The 25,359-nt window shown below is 39.4% G+C and overlaps 2 protein-coding genes across 2 annotated transcripts; both read left to right on the top strand.

The window, feature by feature from the left end:
- The first annotated feature begins 4,813 nt into the window (after positions 1-4,813).
- LOC134329365 (lecithin retinol acyltransferase-like) lies at positions 4,814-12,307 on the top strand. The gene is made up of 2 exons (XM_063010604.1): positions 4,814-5,356; positions 12,155-12,307. The coding sequence occupies exons 1-2, from the start codon at positions 4,814-4,816 to the stop codon at positions 12,305-12,307; spliced, it is 696 nt and encodes a 231-aa protein (XP_062866674.1).
- Positions 12,308-16,929: 4,622 nt separating this feature from the next.
- On the top strand, positions 16,930-21,883 carry lratb.2 (lecithin retinol acyltransferase b, tandem duplicate 2). Its single transcript, XM_063010601.1, has 2 exons — positions 16,930-17,433; positions 21,541-21,883. Exons 1-2 carry the CDS (start codon positions 16,930-16,932, stop codon positions 21,694-21,696), a joined length of 660 nt encoding a protein of 219 aa, XP_062866671.1. The 3' UTR covers positions 21,697-21,883.
- The last annotated feature ends 3,476 nt before the right edge of the window (positions 21,884-25,359 follow it).

The raw sequence follows: 25,359 nt of genomic DNA, 5'->3' as shown, positions 1-25,359 counted from the left end.
ACAGAGCAGCAGATGAGCTACAGCCAGTAATTGTATACCCCCAATTCATCTGTATAGTAGATGTAAACTTGTAAAAAAAATGACAGCCTTATAGAACTGGAACTAGAACTTCCTCTCTGTGACGCTTACCGCATTATTTGTCTGAATCTGGACTCGCTTGTCTGGAAGTGATTATGTCCAACAGAGGCATTATTGTTTAGTGCTGGTTGGGGGAGGATTGTTTTACATTAAAAGCCAAATCATCAGAAAGACAGACTGTGTGAATGCTAGATTTAGGACAGGGCTTATTTGATTGGCTGGCTAGAATTGTTTATTAGCAGACTTTTCATGGTTTTTACCAGGAGATGTTAAGCTTTTAAGGATGTTAAACCTCGCTTTACTACCTCGTCCTGAATTGTCCAGAGGTGACTCCAGAGCCATAAACCTTTGAAGTCTGGAGTCGCTAACGTTCCCTACTACTTCTGGCTTTCCTTTCACACATGAAGGTGCAAAGGGGCGGGTCGCTGGGTGTCTGAATGCTCCTAACTCGACTGTTGGACAGATTTCAAAGCGAAACATAAATTACTCATTAATCACCCGCCTATAGACGTTTTGTGTCCCGATATTGTTTAGAAAAAGCATCTCGACCTCATTTCCATGCATCACACACGCTGATAGACCGCAAAGCATCAGTAAAAAATTCCCATTTCTCACACAAGCCTGGTCAAGCATGCCAGCCAAACACTGGCTCAATGACAGATTAGAAGGAGCTAAGACAAATATTCTGTCATTTATCACCCGTCGTGTTTTCCAGCCCTGCATGGTGCTCCACCCTGAGGGTCCATGCTAAATATTCAGCCCACAGCCCTCAACGGGAGGCCTTTGTTACCACCAAGACGGGACTGATTTCTCATCCTGTCAATCTTCACTCTTCCCACCAGACTTCAAGGCGGTAGGGGTGGGGGTGGGGTGGGGTTGGGGCGGTGACTCCTGGGATTCTTTTAACCATTTTTTAGCCAATTAGGCCACATAGAAGGTAGGGTTACTGACTTCTGTGGAGATCGAATCCATCTGGAAAACTACCATAAAATGACACCATGGTGAATTTAGAGCTGACTCGGAAGCCTGAAGGGAGAAGAAAAGCCTCAAGTTTTATGTGACAACTGAATTGTTTCCACTTACGCCAAGTGATTTAGGACACAACATATGCAGTATTGCATAGTGTTATCCAGTTCACTTTTTTTCTTTTATTTATTGGGGCTTGTGGCCATAACTATTAAAGCACCCTTTTATCTTTAGCTACAGCTAAGCAGAGTTTAATGTGTTCTTCTTTTCTGTAACTAAACTTGGATTTTTTTATTGTGGAATGTCATACAAACAGCAGATTAGATGGTGGTGTAGGGGTGTAGGGGTAAATCATAACTTTTCAAAAGGGTTGAATCATGCTAAAAGAAATTAATTGACAGGAGATTCAAGGTACTTCGTCATTTGTCAGCACACAAGTGTAGTGAAGAACAAAAAATCATATACTCTGGCTTAGTTGTGAAAAGTATAGGAATTGAACAACTATAGGTACACTTATAAAGATGAAATAACATTTATAGTAAAAGATTAAGGGTGGCTTGGTGGGTAGCACTGTCGCCTCACAGGCGGGGCGGTCAGGGTCCTTTCTGTGCATAGTTTGCATGTTCTCCTTGTGTCTGAATGGGTGTGTGTATGTATGTGTGTGTGTCTGCCCTGCGATGGACTGGCGTCCCGTCCAGGGTGTTGCTGTGTGCCTTGCGCCCATTGAAAAGCTGGGATAGGCTCCAGCACCCCGCGACCCTAATTGGATAAGAGGTTAAGAAAATGAGTGAGAGAGTGAGTAAAAGATTAAAGTAAGTAAATAAATAAACAGAAAAAAACACAGTTTATAATGTAAACACGACAATTTCATCTTTAAATTTAAATCGTTTTGTTGGTTTCATACAGGGTTACATGAAATGTCCAAATAAATGCAGAGAGCTGAGTTAATGTAGTCCAGTAACAGTGTATACATGGAAACAGGTCCTTTCCTAAACTCTTGCCACAAAGATGGACACAGTGAATTTATATTACATGAAAGGTGCTATTCACTGGTCAGCAGTGGGTGTGTAGAAAAGATGTCCACATACTTTTGGCCATAAAGTGTGTAAGTAAACCTTTATTTGAAGTGTTTAATGGTTAACACATGGTGGAAATGATATGTTCATGTATCTGCTCCAAGAACAACACTAAATAAAAACAGTATTCAATAAAAGGACATCATAAACAAAACCACTGCTCTCCAATTACACTGCTGCATGCCTCAATTTTGCAAGCAAGGAAGGAATGCAATTTGATGCAGCATGCACTCACCCCTGGAGCAATTCGGAATAGCCATTCTATGTTCAAAACATGGGTGGTGGAAGAAATCAGTTCTTAAAGGAAACCCAGGTGGACATGGCTAAACCTCTGTATAAACAGTAACCAGAGATCCAACCCTGATCCTTAGGACACGAGTGCTTTGTTGCAAAGAGCATACCAATGCCAGGTAAGACTACCCTCTCATTTGCTCTCAGAACAGTCTTATTTATATGTGGTATAAATATGTGATTCCACAAAGCATTAAAAATGTTTGTTTTAAGATTTTGCTTCATATTTGCATCACAAAACTGCTTCACATTTATGGTACGAATCATTTGATCGACAACATCACATACGTGTTGTGTTAAATTTAGATCCGGTGACCGGAGATACTATTGAAGTACACTAAAACTGTTTGATATAGCTTTAAGATATTGGGCTGAAAGCTTCCATTATTAGATGGAAATTTGTGTCCATAAAGGGATGCACATGGTCAGCACTGATACTCAAAAAAGTTGTGCCCCCAACCCTGAATGGATAAACGGCTAAGAAAGTGAGTTAGTGAGTGGTTTTAGGTGGCCTAATGTAGACCAAAAATAACATTAACAACACAATCATTTTTGAGTTTGGTGTGGCATGATTTTTACTGTATTATATCAGTCATTTTAAGCTTTTTAACACTACTAACCATAAAATTAAACAAGTTCATTCAAAATGTATTTTTGTGAATAGTAATGATTGTGGATGAGTGCGATTTGGAGAGTGTCTATGACATGATAAGCAAGAGGAATGTAAACAACGTAGCCCAGCTCTTTAGATGCTGTTACATTTGCCTTAATCAGACTGTTTTTATAAAACTTGGATTATGATCTTAAAAATGAATAGTGTACATTTTAAATATAAATAAATTCATAAGATAATAATTAATGTAACAGAATCTTTTTTCCTAAATAATGAGAAATTACATTAAACATGATGTGCACTTTTAATAAATGTACTCTGTTACATGTGTTTTAAAAGTGTTTGAAAAGTAAAATGGATTGTTGGTTGTTTTACTTCAAATTTAAGTACAGTGAGACCTTGAAACTAAACGTCAATTGGTTCTGGGAGTGGCGTTGAGTTTTTTTTTACATAAGGATGTATGGGTAACCTGTTAATGCTTTCCATGGTCTTGTGGAACTGCATATATTTAAGGCTAATGTAAAATAATGGGGTTGATTTTGACACTTATACACTGAAAATATCACAAGTATAATATAAAAACACTGAAATACAATTGAAAACAGTTAAAAAAAAATCAATCAAAAATACAATAGTACCTGCTCTTTACCTTTACTTCTTTATTGTTTTCTTTTGCTTCTTAATTAGTGGAGAGAACTTACGAGCAGTAATATTTAAGAGTGTTTCTTGATGAATGGTGCTGAGTTTCAAAGATTTTGAGTTTAAGGGGACGTTGAGTTACAAGGTATCACTGTATTTCTGTTTATTAGAAAAAAAAAAGATAAAGCAGGAATCTTTACTGTTTTGTGATACTCAGAACAACTAAATGTTCTCTACTGTAGTGTGCTGTTTATAAAGATTAGTATGGTGTGTGTGTGTGTGTGTGTGTGTGTGTGTGTGTGTGTGTGTGTGTGTGTGTGTGTGTGTGTATAAAATTCTGAAAAAACAGGACAAACAATGTAAGTTTTGTCCCACTTTTGCAATTTTAAGAACACTTAAACATCATTAATAAAATAAAAGTATCCACCAAATTATAAAGCAGGACTCTTTACTGTACTGTGAAACTAAGAACAACTAAGCGTTCTCTTAGACTTACAGGACAATGTAAGTTTTGTCCCACTTTTGCTAAAATTTATTTTATTAAAAAAAATAATAAAATAAATTAATAAAATAAAAATAAAAGTATCCTGTTTTAAAGGCTGAAATTGATGGTGTAATAATGAAACAAGTAAAAGTGTTTTTTTTTCTTTTTGATACTATGATACTAAGACATTGACCAGAATATCATGTTGTTATATGTATAAAATTTAGGTTATTTTTCATTTTTAGGTGTTTTTTACTTATAGAATAATTAATAGAATACTATTTTTTGCAATTTCAGAACAGTTAAATATTTACCAGGGAATATTTGATACAGTTATTCATTTATAAAGTATTAAATTGAGATTATGGTGTCACAAAGATAAAAGGAAAATAATATATGTATATTTATTAGGAACTCTCCACCCCCTTTTGTAATTGTAAGACCAATTACACACAGGCCAGTCTATGGATTATTATGATTAAAAGTGACCAAATGAAATGTGTGCCCCACTTTAGATATATCTGTATGTATTTGACATTGTTTTTGATGTTTTGGTGCTGAATGATTGTGTTTTCTCCTGAGTTCTGACGTCATGGCTGGAGTGGTAGCAGAAGTACCCGCTTCATGTTTCTGTTTAGAAGGAGAAGGCGCTCAGGCATGCGCACCATGTTCGACTCGCTGGTGCTGCTGGTGCAGAAAGTTTTCCAGCTGGCACACTTGGATCTATCCAGCATCCTCCCGGCGAGATCGGACAAGCCGAGGCGCACGGATTGCGGCACCGCGGAGCTCGCGGTGCGCCCGGAGCGCGGAGATCTGCTCGAAGTGCCGCGCACACTGTTCGTGCATTTCGGGATCTATCTGGGCGACGGTAAGGTGGCACATCTCATGCCCGACATCCTCCCGGTACTGACTCGAGATGAGCGCTGGATTAACTCGGTGGTGAGCAATAAGCGTCTGCTGATGGGCGTGCTGTACCGACGCGCCTCGGTGCGCGTTGACTGCCTGGAGGACTTTCTATACGGCGCACCGGTGGTGTGCGTCAACGCCATGGACGCTAAACTGGGAAAACAGCCCCTAGCCAACGAGGTGGTAGCACTCAGGGCTGAGAAACTAGTGGGTGATATTCCTTACAGCCTCATGTGGAACAACTGTGAGCACTTCGTCACGTACTGCCGCTATGGGACCGGTGTCAGTCAACAAACAGATAAGGTAAAACTGGCATGCAACAGAAGTGGTGTGTGTGTGTGTGTGTGTGTGTGTGTGTGTGTGTGTGTGTGTCTCAAATAATCACCCAAGAATGTGTGTTGTTATACTGACACTTTTACCCTTTATTACATAATAAAAAACAGATTTTTATCAATAGCATTTAAAGTATTCAGCATATTAATAACTTCAATAGCTTTTAAAATATTCATAAAATTGCTCCAAAACAAGTTGTATTTTATCAAGTGTAACCCACATTACATACTACAACTCTTATACTGACACTTTTACCCTTTATTACATAATAAAAAACAGATTTTTATTCATAACTTCAATAGCATTTAAAGTATTCAGCATATTAATAACTTCAACAGCTTTTAAAATATTCATCAAATTGCTCCAAAACGAGTTGTATTTTATCAAGTGTAACCCACATTACATACTACAACTCTTATTCTGACACTTTTTCCCTTTATTACATAATAAAAAAAGGTTTTTATTCATAACTTCAATAGCATTTAAAGTATTCAGCATATTAATAACTTCAATAGCTTTTAAAATATTCATCAAATTGCTCCAAAACGAGCTGTATTTTATCAAGTGTAACCCACATTACATACTACAACTCTTATACTGACACTTTTACCCTTTATTACATAATAAAAAACAGATTTTTATTCATAACTTCAATAGCATTTAAAGTATTCAGCATATTAATAACTTCAATAGCTTTTAAAATATTCATCAAATTGCTCCAAAACAAGTTGTATTTTATCAAGTGTAACCCACATTACATACTACAACTCTTATACTGACACTTTTACCCTTTATTACATAATAAAAAACAGATTTTTATTCATAACTTCAATAGCATTTAAAGTATTCAGCATATTAATAACTTCAACAGCTTTTAAAATATTCATCAAATTGCTCCAAAACGAGTTGTATTTTATCAAGTGTAACCCACATTACATACTACAACTCTTATTCTGACACTTTTACCCTTTATTACATAATAAAAAACAGATTTTTATTCATAACTTCAATAGCATTTAAAGTATTCAGCATATTAATAACTTCAACAGCTTTTAAAATATTCATCAAATTGCTCCAAAACGAGTTGTATTTTATCAAGTGTAACCCACATTACATACTACAACTCTTATTCTGACACTTTTACCCTTTATTACATAATAAAAAATAGATTTTTATTCATAACTTCAATAGCATTTAAAGTATTCAGCATATTAATAACTTCAACAGCTTTTAAAATATTCATCAAATTGCTCCAAAACGAGTTGTATTTTATCAAGTGTAACCCACATTACATACTACAACTCTTATACTGACACTTTTACCCTTTATTACATAATAAAAAACAGATTTTTATTCATAACTTCAATAGCATTTAAAGTATTCAGCATATTAATAACTTCAATAGCTTTGAACGTATGCAAAGAGAGCTTTCTTCTTTTGTTCATAAGAACAATGTGTTTTTGTTCACCAGAACACTTATCTTAAACCACAATATGTTTAAAAAGAGCATAATAGTGACAATTCTATCAAGTTTCTAGGTTGAAAACACACTGATCCTAGTCAGAGCCGCAAAAACACTCAGTGCAATCCATCAAAGGCCAACACTCACTCACACATGGCAATTTAGACCAGCCATATTCTGTATGTTTTGGGAGAAAGGAGGTAACCCACAGAAACAAGAAGATGCCAACTCTAATATACAGTCCTCTAAAATAAATGATATGTTTCCAACTTCGTGGCAACAGTTTTGGGACAGCCCGTTTCTGTTCCAGCATGACTGTGCCCCTTTGTTGTGGCTGAACTCAAAGACACCAGTTTCCACAGACACACTGTAAATGTAAAAAAAAATGTTGAAAGCCTTTACTGAGGAATGGAGGCTGTTATAGCCACAAAACCCATAGTATAGCTTAGTGTCTTGGAATAGTATGTCAAACAAGCTAACTGCAACATAGTGCTTATTTCTTGGTAATGATAGCAATGTAAAGCTTTTTGTTTTCTGCCAGAGGAATATTTGGTGTGCTATTATGCAAACAACTAGATGGATGGATGGATGGATGGATGGATGGATGGATGGATGGATGGATGGATGGATGGATGGATAGATGGATGGATAGATAGATAGATAGATAGATAGATAGATAGATAGATAGATAGATAGATAGATAGATAGATAGATAGATAGATAGTTATTTATCCAGAAGGAAATTATATCACAGAAAGTTCATTTACAAAAAATGTAAAACAAACTAGTAAGAAGAAGAACTCAATCCTGTACAGAACTCTTTCCCCTTTTCCTCCCTTTTTCTTTTAATTTACTTACAAATCAAGGTGTGATATGCAGACGGCTTCTTTACACCAGCCAGCAGTGGATTCTCATAGAAAGCAGTATTCCTTTACTACTCGTTCTGCCACCTCAACCAGACAGCAGGAATTGCCGTTTAGCTTCAATGTAGAATGTAGAGACAGGACAATGAAAACCAGGCATAGGCATTCAGTAGTGTTCTAGGCCTTGCCCTTTATGCACATTGATTGATTTAGATTCCATGAAGCTTTTGATGATATTATGCACTGTAGAGGGTGATGTGTCAAAATTCTTGCAGTTGCTGGTTAAGAATTCTGCTAATTACTGCTGTTTGATGAAACATTGTTAGGTGAAGTGACTGCCCATAAAGGATAAAGCCTTTTTTAAATTTTTCTTTAACATATGGATCACCTGTTTAACATGTTTTTTTTTTTTTTTTTTTTTTTTACATTTTACAACACTCCTAGTTAAAAACTGTGTTTTTCTCAATTTTCCTTCCAATCTAGTTGTATCCAATTACCCGATTACATTTCACTTCCTCTACTGCTGATGACCTCCATTCCTGACTGAGGAGAGCCGTAACTAACACATGCCCCTCCAACACGTGCCCATTTAGCCAACTGATTCTTTTTACCTGCACAAGACGGGTTCACATAGAAATCTGTATCGCACACAAGAGAGTCTCCATTATACCCTGTTATTGTCTAGATGCCGTCAATCAGCCAGCAAAGGTCACAATTGCAGCAGTTCCAAGACAATTATTGTCCGCATTGGCAATTGCTGGAGTGCTAACATTTTTACCATAATGTTTTTAATGTTGTACCATAGTGTTTTTGTCAACACACTAAAATACATTTTTGTTTAAATACAGGCCAAACCAGACTTCCAGAATCACGACTTTCTGTTTCAGTATTTTTGTACTGTCTTAACTTTTGTGAGTGGGTAAAAGCTTTCAAAGTAATGCATGACTGTTCATTTATATATTTATTAAAACACATGTCTATATGTTTATTTATGGGTAAAGCAGATTGCTTTAAAAACATAATCTGCTTAACGATAGGCATCATTTTACTTCTCTTAAGCATTAATATTTTTCCCACAAAATGATATGGAACACAGATTTTTTTTATATACTATTAATAAAAAAACAGTTCTAAACAATTAAAATTTCACAATAATATACTGTATATATACAGTGTATCACAAAAGTGAGTACACCCCTCACATTTCTGCAAATATTTCATTATATCTTTTCATGGGACAACACTATAGACATGAAACTTGGATATAATTTAGAGTAGTCAGTGTACAGCTTGTATAGCAGTGTAGATTTACTGTCTTCTGAAAATAACTCAACACACAGCCATTAATGGCTAATTAGCTGGCAACATAAGTGAGTACACCCTACAGTGAACATGTCCAAATTGTGCCCAAATGTGTCGTTGTCCCTCCCTGGTGTCATGTGTCAAGGTCCCAGGTGTAAATGGGGAGCAGGGCTGTTAAATTTGGTGTTTGGGGTACAATTCTCTCATACTGGCCACTGGATATTCAACATGGCACCTCATGGCAAAGAACTCTCTGAGGATGTGAGAAATAGAATTGTTGCTCTCCACAAAGATGGCCTGGGCTATAAGAAGATTGCTAACACCCTGAAACTGAGCTACAGCACGGTGGCCAAGGTCATACAGCGGTTTTCCAGGACAGGTTCCACTCGGAACAGGCTTCGCCAGGGTCGACCAAAGAAGTTGAGTCCACGTGTTCGGCGTCATATCCAGAGGTTGGCTTTAAAAAATAGACACATGAGTGCTGCCAGCATTGCTGCAGAGGTTGAAGACGTGGGAGGTCAGCCTGTCAGTGCTCAGACCATACGCCGCACACTGCATCAACTCGGTCTGCATGGTCGTCATCCCAGAAGGAAGCTGACGCACAAGAAAGCCAGCAAACAGTTTGCTGAAGACAAGCAGTCCAAGAACATGGATTACTGGAATGCCCTGTGGTCTGACGAGACCAAGATAAACTTGTTTGGCTCAGATGGTGTCCAGCATGTGTGGCGGCGCCCTGGTGAGAAGTACCAAGACAACTGTATCTTGCCTACAGTCAAGCATGGTGGTGGTAGCATCATGGTCTTGGGCTGCATGAGTGTTGCTGGCACTGGGGAGCTGCAGTTCATTGAGGGAAACATGAATTCCAACATGTACTGTGACATTCTGAAACAGAGCATGATCCCCTCCCTTCGAAAACTGGGCCTCATGGCAGTTTTCCAACAGGATAACGACCCCAAACACAACCTCCAAGATGACAACTGCCTTGCTGAGGAAGCTGAAGGTAAAGGTGATGGACTAAACCCAATTGAGCACCTGTGGCGCATCCTCAAGTGGAAGGTGGAGGAGTTCAAGGTGTCTAACATCCACCAGCTCCGTGATGTCATCATGGAGGAGTGGAAGAGGATTCCAGTAGCAACCTGTGCAGCTCTGGTGAATTCCATGCCCAGAAGGGTTAAGGCAGTGCTGGATAATAATGGTGGTCACACAAAATATTGACACTTTGGGCACAATTTGGACATGTTCACTGTGGGGTGTACTCACTTATGTTGCCAGCTATTTAGACATTAATGGCTGTGTGTTGAGTTATTTTCAGAAGACAGTAAATCTACACTGCTATACAAGTTGTACACTGACTACTCTAAGTTATATCCAAGTTTTATTTCTATAGTGTTGTCCCATGAAAAGATATAATAAAATATTTGCAGAAATGTGAGGGGTGTACTCACTTTTGTGATACACTGTATATATATATATATATATATATATATATATATATATATATCAGGGCCGGCGCTAGGGGGGGGCTGAGGGGGGCATTGCCCCCCCCAAATTGTGTCTTTGCCCCCCCAAGCACAATGCAAGCAACGGCTATTTTTAAAATTATCTCTGAACCAATCACAAAAATGCATTTTGTTTTACAGTGTGAAGATATTTCCTTGCTTATTCCTGATTGGCTCTTTGAGTCATATAAAAATCGGCAGACTGCCCCAAACAGTTCAGTTCGGCAGTATATGTTCTGTTAGTGTGAGCGAGAGGCAGGTATACTGGTAAACACTCTTCTGAGTTTAAACTGACTTCCACATGGTAATATTTGCTTAACTGGTTTTTCGTTGCTTTAATGTTACTTACCTCTTACATAGGTGTTGCTTAAATTATTTTATTAGCCGTTAGCGGTTAGGCTAATGAACTAATGGCAATTTAATTAAGGGGGCGTATTAAAATGAAATACAATTAGATAATCTTTTTTCTCCATTTACATAATCAACATGTATTTTTTAATCATTGGGTTTTAAGTTTAAGTTCGAAAACATGCATTTTTATTTCTTTACCTCATACATCACTTTAAGCCAGTATCAATAGCTTGGCTGTCATCATTCATGCACAAATCAAGCCTTGAATATATTTCTGGCTTCAAAAACATGACTATCAACATGCCCCCTCATTAGGTTTTACTGCCCCCCCAAGCAAAGCAGTCCAGAACCGGGGCTGATATATATATATACACACACCAATAAAGCATAACATTATGACCACTGACAGGAGAAGTGCATGTTGGGTGGGATATATTAGGCAGCAAGTGAACATTTTATCCTCAAAGTTGATGTTAGAAGCAGGAAAAATGGGTAAGTGAGAGGATTTGAGTTTGACAAGGACCAGATTGTGATGGCGAGACGACTGGGTCAGAGCATCTCCAAAACTGCAGTTCTTGTGGGGTGTTCCCGGTCTGCAGTTGTCAGTAACTATCAAAAGCGGTCCAAGGAAGGAACAGTGGTAAACCAGCGACAGGGTCATGGGCGGCCAAGGCTCATTGATGCATGTGGGGAGCGAAGGCTGGCCCTAGTGGTAAAGAAGTTCATGCTGGTTCTGATAGAAAGGTGTCAGACTCCATGTCTCAATGGGTCAGGGCTGTTTTGGCAGCAAAAGTGGGACCAACACAATATTAGGAAGGATATATATATATATAAAGAGAGAGAGAGAGAGTTACTTAGAATTGTTACACAGTAGTAGTAATAAGATCCTTGCAAAATCTGGTTTGGGTAGAAATGTAGACTAATCCCCAAATGTATGGTTTATTTTTACATATTAACATTGTATTGAGTATTGAATTTGAAATCATAATGATCAATTAAAATAGTAAATCATAGCAAATGATCAATCAATTTTTACTATTTAACAACAATATAGTGAGAAAAAAATTGCCTTACATCCAAGAAAATCTTATTACAACAGTGGTGATATGTTTCTGGAAAATTAGGTTCCTTCTGAAATGCAGAGTAAGAACAACAGCTTCACTGAGTAGATACTTAAAATGTTGTGTGTGGGGGTGGAGGTGGGGGGTGCAACAGTCCTGCCAAGCCCTAGCTAATCATGATCTTCCAGACCAGACATGCAGCAAAACTAACCTCATCTGTTTCTTTTTAGTTTTGTGATAGGCTGAAATCCATCATACGGGATCAGAGGAGTGTCCTGGTGACGACAGGCATCGGGATGTTTTCCATGGTTTTCCTGGGATCGACTTCGTCCACTGTACTTCCATGTCTTTTTATTTCCTTCATCCTGTGGATGGCTGGTTGAGAGACTTTTTGCTGTCATGCCCTGTCATGTCTGAATTAGATCTGTGGGCTGTTTACAATTTTACACACGTTTGCTAAGCTGTAATCTCGCAAGGTCAGAGGCCATTCTCTTAAGGAGGTTTGATGTCTGGGGTAAATCACTGAAAGACAAAGCTTTACTGGCACTGAAATAAAGCACCACAGCAACAGTTTTTTAAATGAACCCCTTAATACAGTTTAATCAACAACACACACAAAACACCATCTTAAACGTAAGTAAACAAGCCAAGTCCAGAAAGTGAATGTTTTAAAAACGGACTTACTGTTGGATTTAGTGTTTTTAGTGATTTACAGTGTTTTGATGCACTGTTGTTCATTTTTCATAGATAACAGCAAAGTATTCATCACTAATGCACTGTTATTCTGCACTGTTTTTACTTGCAATATACAAATCACACTTAACTGGTATGGTATGTGCTGATTTACACTTGCACAAACATTGTTTACAGTAATTTTGGCTGCGCCCCAACCTACATATTATGTGCTACATAGTGTGTAACTATACCATTCAATGTACACCGATCAGCCATAACATTAAAACCACCTCCTTGTTTCTACACTCGCGGTCCATTATATCAACTCCACTTACCATATAGAAGCACTTTGTAGTTCTACAATTACTGACTGTTGTCCATCTGTTTCTCTGCATTCTTTGTTAGCCCCCTTTCATGCTGTTCTTCAATGGTCAGGACTCTCCCAGGACCCCCACTGAGCAGGTATTATTTGGGTGGTGGGTAATTCTCAGCAATGCAGTGACACTGACATGGTGGTGGTGTGTCAGTGTGTGTTGTGCTGGTATGAGTGGATAAGACACAGCAATGTTTTTAAACACCTCACTGTCACAGCTGGACTGAGAATAGTCCACCAACCAAACACATCCAGCCAACAGCGCCCTGTGGGCAGCATCCTGTGACCACTGATGAAGGTCTAGAAGATGACCAACTCAAACAGCAGCAATAGATGAGCGATCGTCTCTGACTTTACATCTACAAGTTGAACCAACTAGGTAGAAGTGTCTAATAGAGTGGACAGTGAGTGGACACAGTATTTAAAAACTCCAGCAGTGCTGCTGTGTCTGATGAACTTATACCAGCACAACACACACTAACACACCACCACCATGTCAGTGTCACTGCAGTGCTGAGAATGATCCACCACCCAAATAATACCTACTCTGTGGTGGTCCTGTGGGGGTCCTGACCATTGAAGAACAGGGTGAAAGCAGTTTAAAAAGTGTTTAGAGAAGTAGATGGACCATAGTCAGTAGTAGAACTACAAAACATTTCTATATGGTAAGTGGAGCTGATAAAATGGACAGTGAGTGTAGAAACAAGGAGGTGGTTTTAATGTTATTGCTGATCAGTGTACACTAATTAGACATACTGTTAAGTACTGTACTGTTAAGGTAGTGAGGGACATGGTCACCAGTTTGGGACACAGCTGCCTTAAATACTGTGAGAACTTTAAGCTCTGAGTTCAGGAAGCATAGATTGTCTTAACCAATCACCTGTTAGATTCTTCAGACTTTGTTCTTGCTGGAGTAGAAGTCTGGTCCAGCAAGACCATCTAAGCTGTGATCAGCCTGTTGGTTTGTCTCCTCCAACAGTCCTGATTTAACTTCTCAGGTTTAGTCAACATGTTGTAGCAGATTGTCAACAAATTGTTTTGGACTCTCAATAAAAAAATGAGATTGAAACCATCCAGTGTCTGCGTTATCGTTTTATTTGTCAGATGCAGTTTAACAGTTTGATGTTACGTTTGTTTGTACTGTGCCCATTTAACAGCAATAAATAGTGCCCTACTAAATTCATGGGGAACCTTGTAGTGGTGCCAAATTTCACAAACCTCGTTTTTCAAAAATCACAGATCACTGATTTTTAAAGAAAAGTGCCATACATAAACTAAATAAAATAAATGGAAGGTACAATACACAGGACAGCCTACCTTAATAGTTGAAAGATGAAAATTCTGCATCCAAAAAATTGGTTGAGAGTTTTCCAAACTTCTGTTACCTGAGTTGTGGGGCGGCACGGTGGCTAAGTGGGTAGCACTGTTGCCTCACAGCAAGAAGGTCCTGGGGGATCCCCTTTGGGGATTTGGTAGTAAATGGAAAATGTGCTTCTCTACACGCGTGATCCGGGGCGATCCGGGTCCTTTCTGTGTGGAGTTTGCATGTTCTCCCCCTGTCTGCATGGGTTTACTCTGGGTGCTCCTGTTTCCTCCCACAGTCCAAAGACATGCAAGTGAGGTGAATTGGAGATTTTTGTCCATGACTATGTTTGATATAACCTTGTGAACTGATGAATCTTGTGTAATGAGTCGATCTTGTGCAACCGAAGGGTGTAAAACATGACGTTAAAATCCAAACAAACAAACAAACCTAAGTAGTGTTTTTAGCTGCTTTAGACTCTGACATCTTGGACATTTTGTCCAATCGACTGCTAAGGAGCATCTTTAGAGTTCGCTGAATTTGTAAAGTAAGAAATAAACTGTACATAGACAAACTATCAGGAGCAGAATACTTTACTGGCTTGTTCTTTTGAAGCACAGGACAGACTACAGAGAGATGATCACGTGTGTAGAGAAGCACACTTTTCATTGACTAAGGAATCCACAAAGGGACAAAATGCACTCAATACGTAAACACATGGATCAAACATTGTCAGCACACTACACCACAGAAAAGTCTGTTACACTAACTTAATGTATGATTGCTAGGACCGCCTCATATTGCATGTTGCGTCTCATATTTTATATGCTATGCAAATGAAAAATGTTAAATTGCTAAACACATTTCACAGCAAATTGCATATTTTACAGGCCCATGATGCGATTTTCACGACCATGAATTAGGCAGGGCCTTAGCAATAAATGGTGACAAGTATTTTCCAAAATTGCTTCTTGTCATGCCTGAGCTTTCTTTATAAACACTTTGGTCATGGCCCTTTCTTGTTTCAGAATAACTGATTCTGTGCACAAAGCAAGGCCCATGTAGACATGGTTTGATGAGTTTGGTGTAAAAGAACTTAAGTGGCCTGCAAAAAAACCCTTACCCCAATACCTTTAACATCTTTGGGATAAATTGAAATGCTGATTATGAGCCAGGCCCTCCAGAGTTTCTTACATTTACTTTTATTTGATCGCAGACAGTTTGAACTCAAGATATTTCATGTTTTGTCTGCTCAAGTTCATTTTATTAGTTAATATACCTCCATTCCTGCATTTTAGGCCTGCAACACATTCCAAAAAAAGATGGGATGGGGGCAATAAAAGGCTAGTAATGAGGTAAAAAAAAAAAAACTAAATAATGATGTGATTCCAAGCAGGTGATGTCAACAGGTGATTGTAATCATGGTTTGGTACAAAAGCAGCATCCAGGAAAGACTGAGTCTTTGATGAGCAAAGATGATCAGAGGATCTCCAGTTTGTCAAAAAATGTGTGAGAAAATTATTGAAATGTTTAAAAACAATGTCCCTCAAAAAATATTGGAAGGGATTTGCATATTTCTCCCTCTACAGTGCATAATATCATTAAACGATTCAAGGAATCGGGAGGAATTTCAATGTGTAAAGGCCAAGGGCGCAAGCTAAACACCCGTGATCTTCAATCCTTCAGATGGCACTGCATCAAGAACCACCACTCAACAATAGCTGATATAACCACATGGGTGAGGGATTATTTTGGCAAACCTTTGTCAAGCACTACAATACAGAGTTACATTGCACACACAAATGCTACTTAAAGCTTTACTGTGCAAAAAAAGAAGCCTTATGTTAACCATGTCCAGAAGCGGCATCGACTTCTTTGGGCATCTAGAATGGACCATCACACAGTGGAAATGTGTATTGTGGTCAGATAAATCAGCATTCCAGGTCTTTTTTGAAGTTGAGCACATGAAATATCTCAGGTTTATCCTGTCTGCAATCTAATAAAAGTCAAAGTAAATGTAAGCAATTCTGTGTTTCAACTTTTTCTGATTTGGGGTTGTATAATCAGTGCCTGACCTCACAAAACTATATCTGGTATCCAAAATCTTTTAAAACCCTTTTCTAGAAGAGTGGAAGCTAATATAGGGTCAAACAGAACGTCAGGGCACATCCATGTTAATGCCTGTGGTTTTAAAATGGGACGTCCAACACAGTCTAACTACTCTCTGACCACCAAAAGATGAATGTCGTGTTAATTCAAGTGTCACTGGTGTGTCAAAAGTGTCCTTGTGGAATGGTTCTCATGTCATAAACTAGGGAATAAACAAGTTGTGTAAGTTGACACCTTTTCAGATTTATAAAACAATTTATACAAGAGGCTAAGCGTTGCACCATCTGACCTCAGGGGTACAAATAAGCCAAAAATAGAAATCTCCCGCTGCTTTCAGATTATTTCTTCACTTTTGTATAATAGCCTCATGACCGTTGAGTAACTATTTTTGTATTGTTACAATGTGCATGTGATGTTCTTACTCACAAATCTGCATGAAAAAAAGGCCGGTCTGTAATCCCTAGCACCTCCCCACCCTCCCCAAGAAGGATAAAACCATGCCAGGCTGTTGAGAAACACACCACCATACCCCATTCTCCCAGAAGATGTTTCCCCTGCAGGTTCTCGGCTGCTTTTTCATAGCCCTGACAACGGACAAGAATAAAAAGAAACTGATGGCATGCGCGTATGACCTCTCAATGTTCAAACGTGGAGACCTCCTGGAGGTCCCCCGAACTCTGTTCACCCATTTTGGGATCTATCTGGGCAACAACCGTGTGGCACACCTCATCCCAGACATTCTGCCGGTCATCTCGAGTGATAAAATTGCCATCTCCAAGATGGTGACCAACGACCGGCTGATTCTTGGAGTGATTGCGAAGAAGGCCAGTGTTCGCGTGGACTGCGTGGCTGACTTTGCGTACGGAGCGGAGATACTTGTGAACAACATGGACAAGGTGTGCAGTCGGCCGCCTCTCGAGGCCGAAGAGGTGGCTACGCGAGCAGAGAAGATGGTGGGAGATATGGATTACAGTCTGCTCTGGTTCAACTGTGAACATTATGTCATGTACTGCAGATATGGCACCAGTATGAGCTTTCAGACCTACCAGGTAAGCAAGCATGCAGAACAAGGGCATTCCCAATTTTGCAGTCAAGTTTTCCCCAGAATTTTAGTTTGAAAACACTAGTTGAAAAACCCTGTAGAGCACCATACATGCACCCGTCAGTCACACAATACAGCGTCTGCATGTTTTTGGAATGTGGAAGTATGAAAAACCCATGGATTAGATGGCACTGTTACAAAAAATTGTCTAAAAGCTGTTCAAATAATATGCAAACAATAAGTGCATTAGGTCAGTCACATCGGAGGGCTTTTCAGCATGAAATGCTTGTTTAAGTTCCTGCCTCAGAATCTCATTTGACATTCCAAAACCTTAATTTGCCTAACTCAGTTGCATATGAGTTTTATATTCATAAGTATTTGTTTTATTGTTTTCCATGTTCCAAGTCTAGACTAGTCTAGTACCTTAACCACTAGGCTATGACTTGCCCTGATATTTATTCATTTCCACTGTCAGTGCAATGCCATATGCACTACATCCAAGTTGGATAAGGAGGGCTGCAGACAAGTACTCAACCCCTCCAAGTTTGGTGTGGAGAAATCCAGTGGCCTGCACAGAGCCCTGACCTCAACCCCACTAAACACTTTCGGAATTAATTTGAATGTTTGATTGCAAGCCATGACTTTTTATCCAGCAACAGTGCCTGATCTTACACATGCTCTATTGACTGGATAGGTAATTCTTACAGGCATACAAAATCTTGGAAAGAGCTTGTGGCATTGGTATTACCTCCTTACCTTTTACCTGTGGCATTTGGGTGTCCAGTTGCATACATTAACGTACACTATAGTTAGGCGGGGCTTAATCTAGCACTACAGAAGCACAATGTCTCCACCTGGTGTTTAAACTGGGTACACACCCTGTTCAACACATTGCAGGGCGAAGCAAACATACACACATTCACGTATACCTATTTACTTACACCTTATAACGCGTTAATACAAATAATATACCTAGCCTAGCAGTTAAGGTACTGGACAAGTAATTGAAATGTTGCTGGTTCAAGCCCCACCACTGCCAGGTTGCCACTGTTGGGCCCTTGAGCAAGGCCCTGAACCTTCAATTGCTTAGACAATATACTCTGATCAGCCATAACATTAAAAACTGTCCATTTTATCAGCTCCACTTACCACATTGAAGCACTTTGTAGTTCTACAATTACTGACTGTAGTCCATCTGTTTCTCTACATACTTTTTTAGCCTGCTTTCACCCAGTTCTTTAATGGTCAGGACCCCCACAGGACCACTACAGAGCAGGTATTATTTAGGTGGTGGCTCATTCTCAGCACTGCAGTGACAATCACATGGTGGTGGTGTGTTAGTGTGTGTTGTGCTGGTATGAGTGGATCAGACACAGCAGCACTGCTGGAGTTTTTAAATACCATGTCCACTCACTGTCCACTCACTGTTTGAGTTGGTCATCTTCTAGACCTTCATCAGTGGTCACAAGCTCTGCCCACGGGGCATTGTTGGCTGGATATTTTCAGTTGGTGGACTATTCTCAGTCCAGCAGTGACAGTGAGATGTTTAAAAATTCCATCAGCACTGCTGTGTCTAATCCACTCATACCAGCACAACACACACTAACACACCACCACCATGTCAGTGTCACTGCGGTGCTGAGAATCATCCATCACCCAAATAATACCTACTCTGTAGTGGTCTTGTGGGGGTCCTGACCATTGAAGAACAGGGTGAAAACAGGCTAAAAAGTATGTAGAGAAAAAGATGGACTACAGTCAATAATTGTAGAACTACAAAGTGCTTCTACGTATATGGTAAGTGGAGCTGATAAATTGGACAGTGAGTGTAGAAACAAGGAAGTGGTTTGGATGATGTTATGGCTGATCAGTGTATGTTGTCACTGTATGAGAGTGCATGATCAGGGCTGCAGTGGGCTGTTAACACAAATCTAAATCGAATCCTTAAAGTAATTAGACTGTTTTACAAAGTCCATACAATAAATCAACATATACAGTGGGGAAAATAAGTATTTGATCCCCTGCTGATTTTGTAAGTTTACCCCCTTACAAAGACTTGAACAGTCTATAATTTTTATGGAAGGTTTATTTCAACAGAGAGAGACAGAATATCAACAAAAAATCCAGAAAAAAAACATTAAATAAAAGTTATAAATTAATTTGTATTTAATTAAGGGAAATAAGTATTTGATCCCCTACCAACCAGCAAGAATTCTGACCCCCACAGACCGGTTATGTGCCCATGAGGCACACAAATTAGTCCTGTCCCTGTATAAAAGACTCCAGTCACAGAATCAGTTTCTTCCGTTCAAATCTCTTGACCACCATGGGCAAGACCAAAGAGCTATCAAAGGACGTCAGGGACAAGATTGTAGACCTGCACAAGGCTGGAATGGGCTACAAGACCATCAGCAAGAAGCTTGGTGAGAAAGAGACCACTGTTGGTGCGATAATTCAAAAATGGAAGAAATACAAGATCACAGTCAATCACCCTCACTCTGGAGCTTCATGCAAGATCTCACCTGGTGGGGTAAGAATGATACTGAGAAAGGTGAGGTCAGCCCAGAATTACACGGGAGGAGCTTGTCAATGATCTCAAGGGAGCTGGGAGCACAGTCACCAAGAAAACCATTAGTAACACACTTCGCCGTAATGTATTGAGATCCTGCAGTGCCCGCAAAGTCCCTCTGCTCAAGAAGGCTAATGTACAGGCCCGTCTGAAGTTTGCCAATGAACACCTGAATGATTCAGAGAAAGCTTGAGAGAATGTGATATGGTCAGATGAGACCAAAATTGAGCTCTTTGGCATCAACTCCACTCGCCGTGTTTGGAGGCAGAGAAATGCCCAGTGGGGATGGTGTTCTTGGGGTCATATCCAGCATTTCTCTGCTCCCAGCTCCCTTGAGATCATTGACAAGCTCCTCCCGTGTAATTCTGGGCTGACCTCAACTTTCTCAGAATTATTCTTACCCCACGAGGTGAGATCTTGCATGGAGCTCCAGAGTGAGGGCGATTGACTGTGATCTTGTATTTCTTCCATTTTCGAATTATCGCACCAACAGTGGTCTCTTTCTCACCAAGCTTCTTGCTGATGGTCTTGTAGCCCATTCCAGCCTTGTGCAGGTCTACAATCTTGTCCCTGACGTCCTTTGATAGCTCTTTGGTCTTGCCCATGGTGGTCAAGAGATTTGAATGGAAGAAACTGATTCTGTGACTGGAGTCTTTTATACAGGGACAGGACTAATTTGTGTGCCTCATGGGCACATAACCGGTCTGTGGGGGTCAGAATTCTTGCTGGTTGGTAGGGGATCAAATACTTATTTCCCTTAATTAAATACAAATTAATTTATAACTTTTATTTAATGTTTTTTTTCTGGATTTTTTGTTGATATTCTGTCTCTCTCTGTTGAAATAAACCTTCCATAAAAATTATAGACTGTTCAAGTCTTTGTAAGGGGGTAAACTTACAAAATCAGCAGGGGATCAAATACTTATTTTCCTCACTGTATGTTAATATACTGTAGTTACAAATTTAACTACAAAACATGTATCAGGCTGCACATGGGGCTGTGTCTAAATTCGCACACATAACCCTTTACAATAGCCCCCCTGTTGGTCGAAAAAAATATTACACTATTTATAAGATGGCATTTGGAACAAAACAGCTCTCATCTGCTCCATGTGCATCTCATTTTCTTACTCTAAACTCTAAACAAGTTTGAGTGAAAGTTGTTTTTTGGAGGGGATGGGGTGGGGGTTCTGCAGGAGCTGTGTTGGCTCATCGGCCATTGGGAATCAGATACAGCCAATCATGTCTGTATGTAGATGCCCGACCAGCCAAGAAATTGGAACCCTGAATCCCAGTGGTACTGGGCTTGCACAATTTACAGCTGCTCCACCCGAGTGCCCTATTTCTTCCTGCTTTTTGTTAATATTTTATATAGTGAATAAAAGATGTTTTCTAGTGGTGCCAATTTTGTTGAGGGAAGTGTGCATTGTGTGTGTGTGTGTGTGTGTGTGTGTGTGTGTGTGTGTGTGTGTGTGTGTGTGTGTGAAATAAAATGACAATCATACGCACCACATTTACAAAGTCTTTCTTTTGTTTGTTTTACAGTTTTGCAAAAATGTGAGGAAGATTGTGTTCAGCAAGACAAATTCGTTTCTGAGCCTACTACTGTGTGTATTCATCATGGTTTACCTGGGCAGTCTGTCAGTGTGTGGGATCTTACCTACGCTGATCATCCCCTTCACCATATGGATGGCATCATGATGTGCTCCTAAAGGCCAGGAGGGGGAATGGTTTGGTGCTGGGCGTGTAATCTATGGCACTCTCATTTCTAAATGTGCATTATGTATTACTAATTGCAGTACAGATGTTGATTCATTGTTTTAATGTCACAATGAGCCAGTGCTGTTGATAAAAAGTAGCATAGAATTAAAAACCAAGAATGTGTGTTATTTTATAGATAATAAACATGATATTAAGTCTTCTGTAGAGCAGAAATAAATATTTTTTAACTAACAAATACATTATCTGGTTTTTTTTTATATATACACTATAAACTGATTAGCCATAACATTAAAACCACCTCCTTGTTTCTACACTTACACTCCATTTTATCAGCTCCACTTACTATATAGAAGCACTTTGTAGTTCTACAATTACTGACTGTAGTCCATCTGTTTCTCTGCATGCTTTGTAAGCCCCTTTTCATGCTGTTCGTCAAGGGTCAGGACCCCCACAGGACCACCACAGAGTAGGTATTATTTAGGTGGTGGATCATTCTAAGCACTGCAGTGACACTGACATGGTGGTGGTGTGTTAGTGTGTGTTGTGCTGGTATGAGTGGATAAGACAGAGTTTTTAAATACCGTGTCCACTCACTGTCCACTCTATTAGACACTCCTACCTGGTTGGTCCACCTTGTAGATGTAAAGTCAGAGATGATTGATCATCTATTGCTGCAGTTTGAGTTGGTCATCTTCCAAAACTTTTATCAGTGGTCACAGGACGCTGCCCACGGAACGCTGTTGGCTGGATATTTTTGGTTGGTGGACTATTCTCAGTCCAGCAGTGACAGTGAGGTGTTTAAAAACTCCAGCAGCGCTGCTGTGTCTGATCCACTCATACCAGCACAACACACACTAACACACCACCACCATGTCAGTGTCACTGCAGTGCTGAGAATGACCCACCAACCAAGTAATACCTGCTCTGTGGTGGTCCTGGGAGAGTCCTGACCATTGAAGAACAGCATGAAGGGGGGCTAACAAAGCATGCAGAGAAACAGATGGACTACAGTCAGTAATTGTAGAACTACAAAGTGCTCCTATATTGTAAGTGGAGCTGATAAAATGGACAGTGAGTGTAGAAACAAGGAGGTGGTTTTAATGTTATGGCTGATCAGTGTATGGCCATAAATATGTGCATAGCCCTCCTAATTATTTAATTTTGGTGTTTTAGTTACATCCATTGCTAATAGGAATATAAAATTAATTATACAAAGTAGATCATATTCTTCAAAGATGCTTGGAAAGAGTTTGGGGTAAATTTTCACAGACACACTTAAATCTCATATATTTAAAATATACACAATTATACCTGTACTATTGCCCATGTGCTACAAACTCATGGTCAGTTGTCCACATACTTTTGACCATTTTCTTTACTCATTAATTTATTCATTGATTAATTGATTCATTTGGCATAGACCCCACATACCCTGCCAAATCCCAGACAGTGACTGAAGGTGAGTATTAAACCCAGGTCCTCATGGCCCATGCTTTTTGGTTTACCCATTCTATCAACTACTCCACTGTGACGCTTAATTATTTATAAATACAATAATATCCTGACCAGTCTCCCAGTGGGTCTACAGCAGGAGTACAGAAACACACACAACCTACTCCGATTTTAAAGTACTACCTTCGGCATGTTTTTAAGAAGTGGGAGAACCCACTTCAAGGTCTTCAAGATCCATGTTTCTGTGTGGCACCTACTCTCCTAGCTGCATCACTGTGTTACTCTATATAATTTATCAATTAATTACTATCATTTATCCTAAATGGGTAACTGTGGGACTAAAGTTTATCTGGAAACACTGAGGCCAAGCTGGGATTACACCCTTGACAATTTGTCAAGCCACCATAGGATGTTGCACATTCAACCCTCACATTTTAGGGTTAACGGTAGAGGAAGAATAGTAAACATATTAAGCCAACAGTGTCCTTTATCTGAGAATGTCCAGTGATAAAAGATGAACACACAATTTGCATAGAAAAGAACGCTGTCTAGTCTCGAGCTGGCCACCTGCAGCCAGTAGCAACAGGGTGTGTTCCTAATAAAGAGATAAATGGGGTACAGTGGGGTGAGCAACAGATGGGCTACAGTCAGTAGGTGTACACCCACAAAGTTATAATATGAGTGTTCTTACTAAAATGTTTGGTAAGTATTTGCATTGTGTGTGTGTGTTGTTTGTTTGTTTATTAGGATTTAAACGTCATGTTTTACACTTTGGTTACATTCATGACAGAATCGGTAGTTACTCGAAGGTTCATCAGTTCACAAGTTTTAAAACCAAACACAGTCATGGACAATGTTGTATCTCCAATGCACCTCACATGCATGTCTTTGGACAGTGGGAGGAAACCGGAGCTCCGTCAGTTGTTGTTGAGGCTTGTGTTAACGTTAACGGAACATCCTACCAACTGCAGTGTAAAACATCAAGAAAAATGCTGCTGGAGGTTCAAAGAGCAAAGCAGCAGCAATACTGGTCTAGTCTGAAGCTTCAGGGAAAGCTAACCAAGCTGGCATCTGCTGATCATTCAGTATCACATACAATATTCAGAAATGCTGTAATCGGTGAGGAGGTTCTGATATTCTGTGTGAAAGCACGCTTACAGATTCTGCCAACTAAATATAACCTCTCACTGTGGTATCCAGCCATTCATTTACCTTTCTGTCTGCTGCATGGCTCCACTCAGCAGCTGGAGTCTGTAGCACACATTCTGAATGGTTGTAGTTCTCTTAAAGGTCTGTACACTGCACATCATAATAGACTTGTGGACCTGATAACAGCTCAGCTTCCATGTGTAAAGAACGAATTAATCTTTAAGCACTCTATAATTAGACCTGAGTGGTTTAATGCGACGTCTGGGATCTTTTTAGGAATCGCCAATACACCAGATATTGTTTGTATTTCCCAGAGTCAGAAGAGGGTGGTACTATATGAAATTTCATGTGCATTTGATTTGTATCTGGAGGAGTCCTATACTTCAAAAATTATAAAGTACCAAACACTAGTTAATATCATCGAAAATTTAGGATTTAGATGTCAACTGATAGTCCTGGTGTTTGGAAGTCTTGGACATGTGCACAGACTCGCAGTGTGTGGTCTTGGTCTTGGGGGGTTTAGTAGAGCAAAAGCAAAACAGGTGGTGAAATATTGCTCTATTTCAGCAATTATTGGAAGTTTGCACATTTGGAAAAGGCGCTGTTTTCTTTATCCTTAAACTTGGGGATGTGATAACATCTTATTGAGAAATGAACTGTATGCCATGTTGGATGTTTTTTAGAAATATTTTGTTTCCTGCTGATGTTATATATTGTATATGTAAACAAATAAAGTATAAAATGTGTGAGGACAATCCATGCAATGTCAACTTAGAAAGGAGAGACTCCCAGTGAACACCTTTGGGATGAATTGGAATGTTGATTGTGAGCGAGGCCTTTTTCCGTTGTCAGACCTGAACTCACATATTCCCCTTTCACTAAATACATTTTACACAAGCACCAAAATGTTTTAGAAAGACAGACGATTAGAGACTGTTATAGCCACAAAGGGTGAAGGAACAGGCAGGAAGAGTCCATATTAATACCCATGGTTTTGGAATCAGATGTCCAGCAAGCATTTTTCAAAAAACAGATGAAGAA

This window comes from Trichomycterus rosablanca, chromosome 15 (genome assembly GCF_030014385.1).
Source record: "Trichomycterus rosablanca isolate fTriRos1 chromosome 15, fTriRos1.hap1, whole genome shotgun sequence".
In the NCBI taxonomy this organism is placed as follows: domain Eukaryota; kingdom Metazoa; phylum Chordata; class Actinopteri; order Siluriformes; family Trichomycteridae; genus Trichomycterus; species Trichomycterus rosablanca.
Note: the sequence above shows the minus strand (reverse complement) of the source record. Positions and strands in the feature narration are given on the sequence as shown.

Coding starts and splice junctions, on each gene's coding strand:
- LOC134329365 (XM_063010604.1), top strand. CDS start 4,814: ATGTTCGACTCGCTGGTGCTGCTGGTGCAGAAAGTTTTCCAGCTGGCA. Junction 5,357..12,154: donor TCAGTCAACAAACAGATAAG/GTAAAACTGGCA, acceptor GTTTCTTTTTAG/TTTTGTGATAGGCTGAAATC.
- lratb.2 (XM_063010601.1), top strand. CDS start 16,930: ATGTTTCCCCTGCAGGTTCTCGGCTGCTTTTTCATAGCCCTGACAACG. Junction 17,434..21,540: donor TGAGCTTTCAGACCTACCAG/GTAAGCAAGCAT, acceptor TTTGTTTTACAG/TTTTGCAAAAATGTGAGGAA.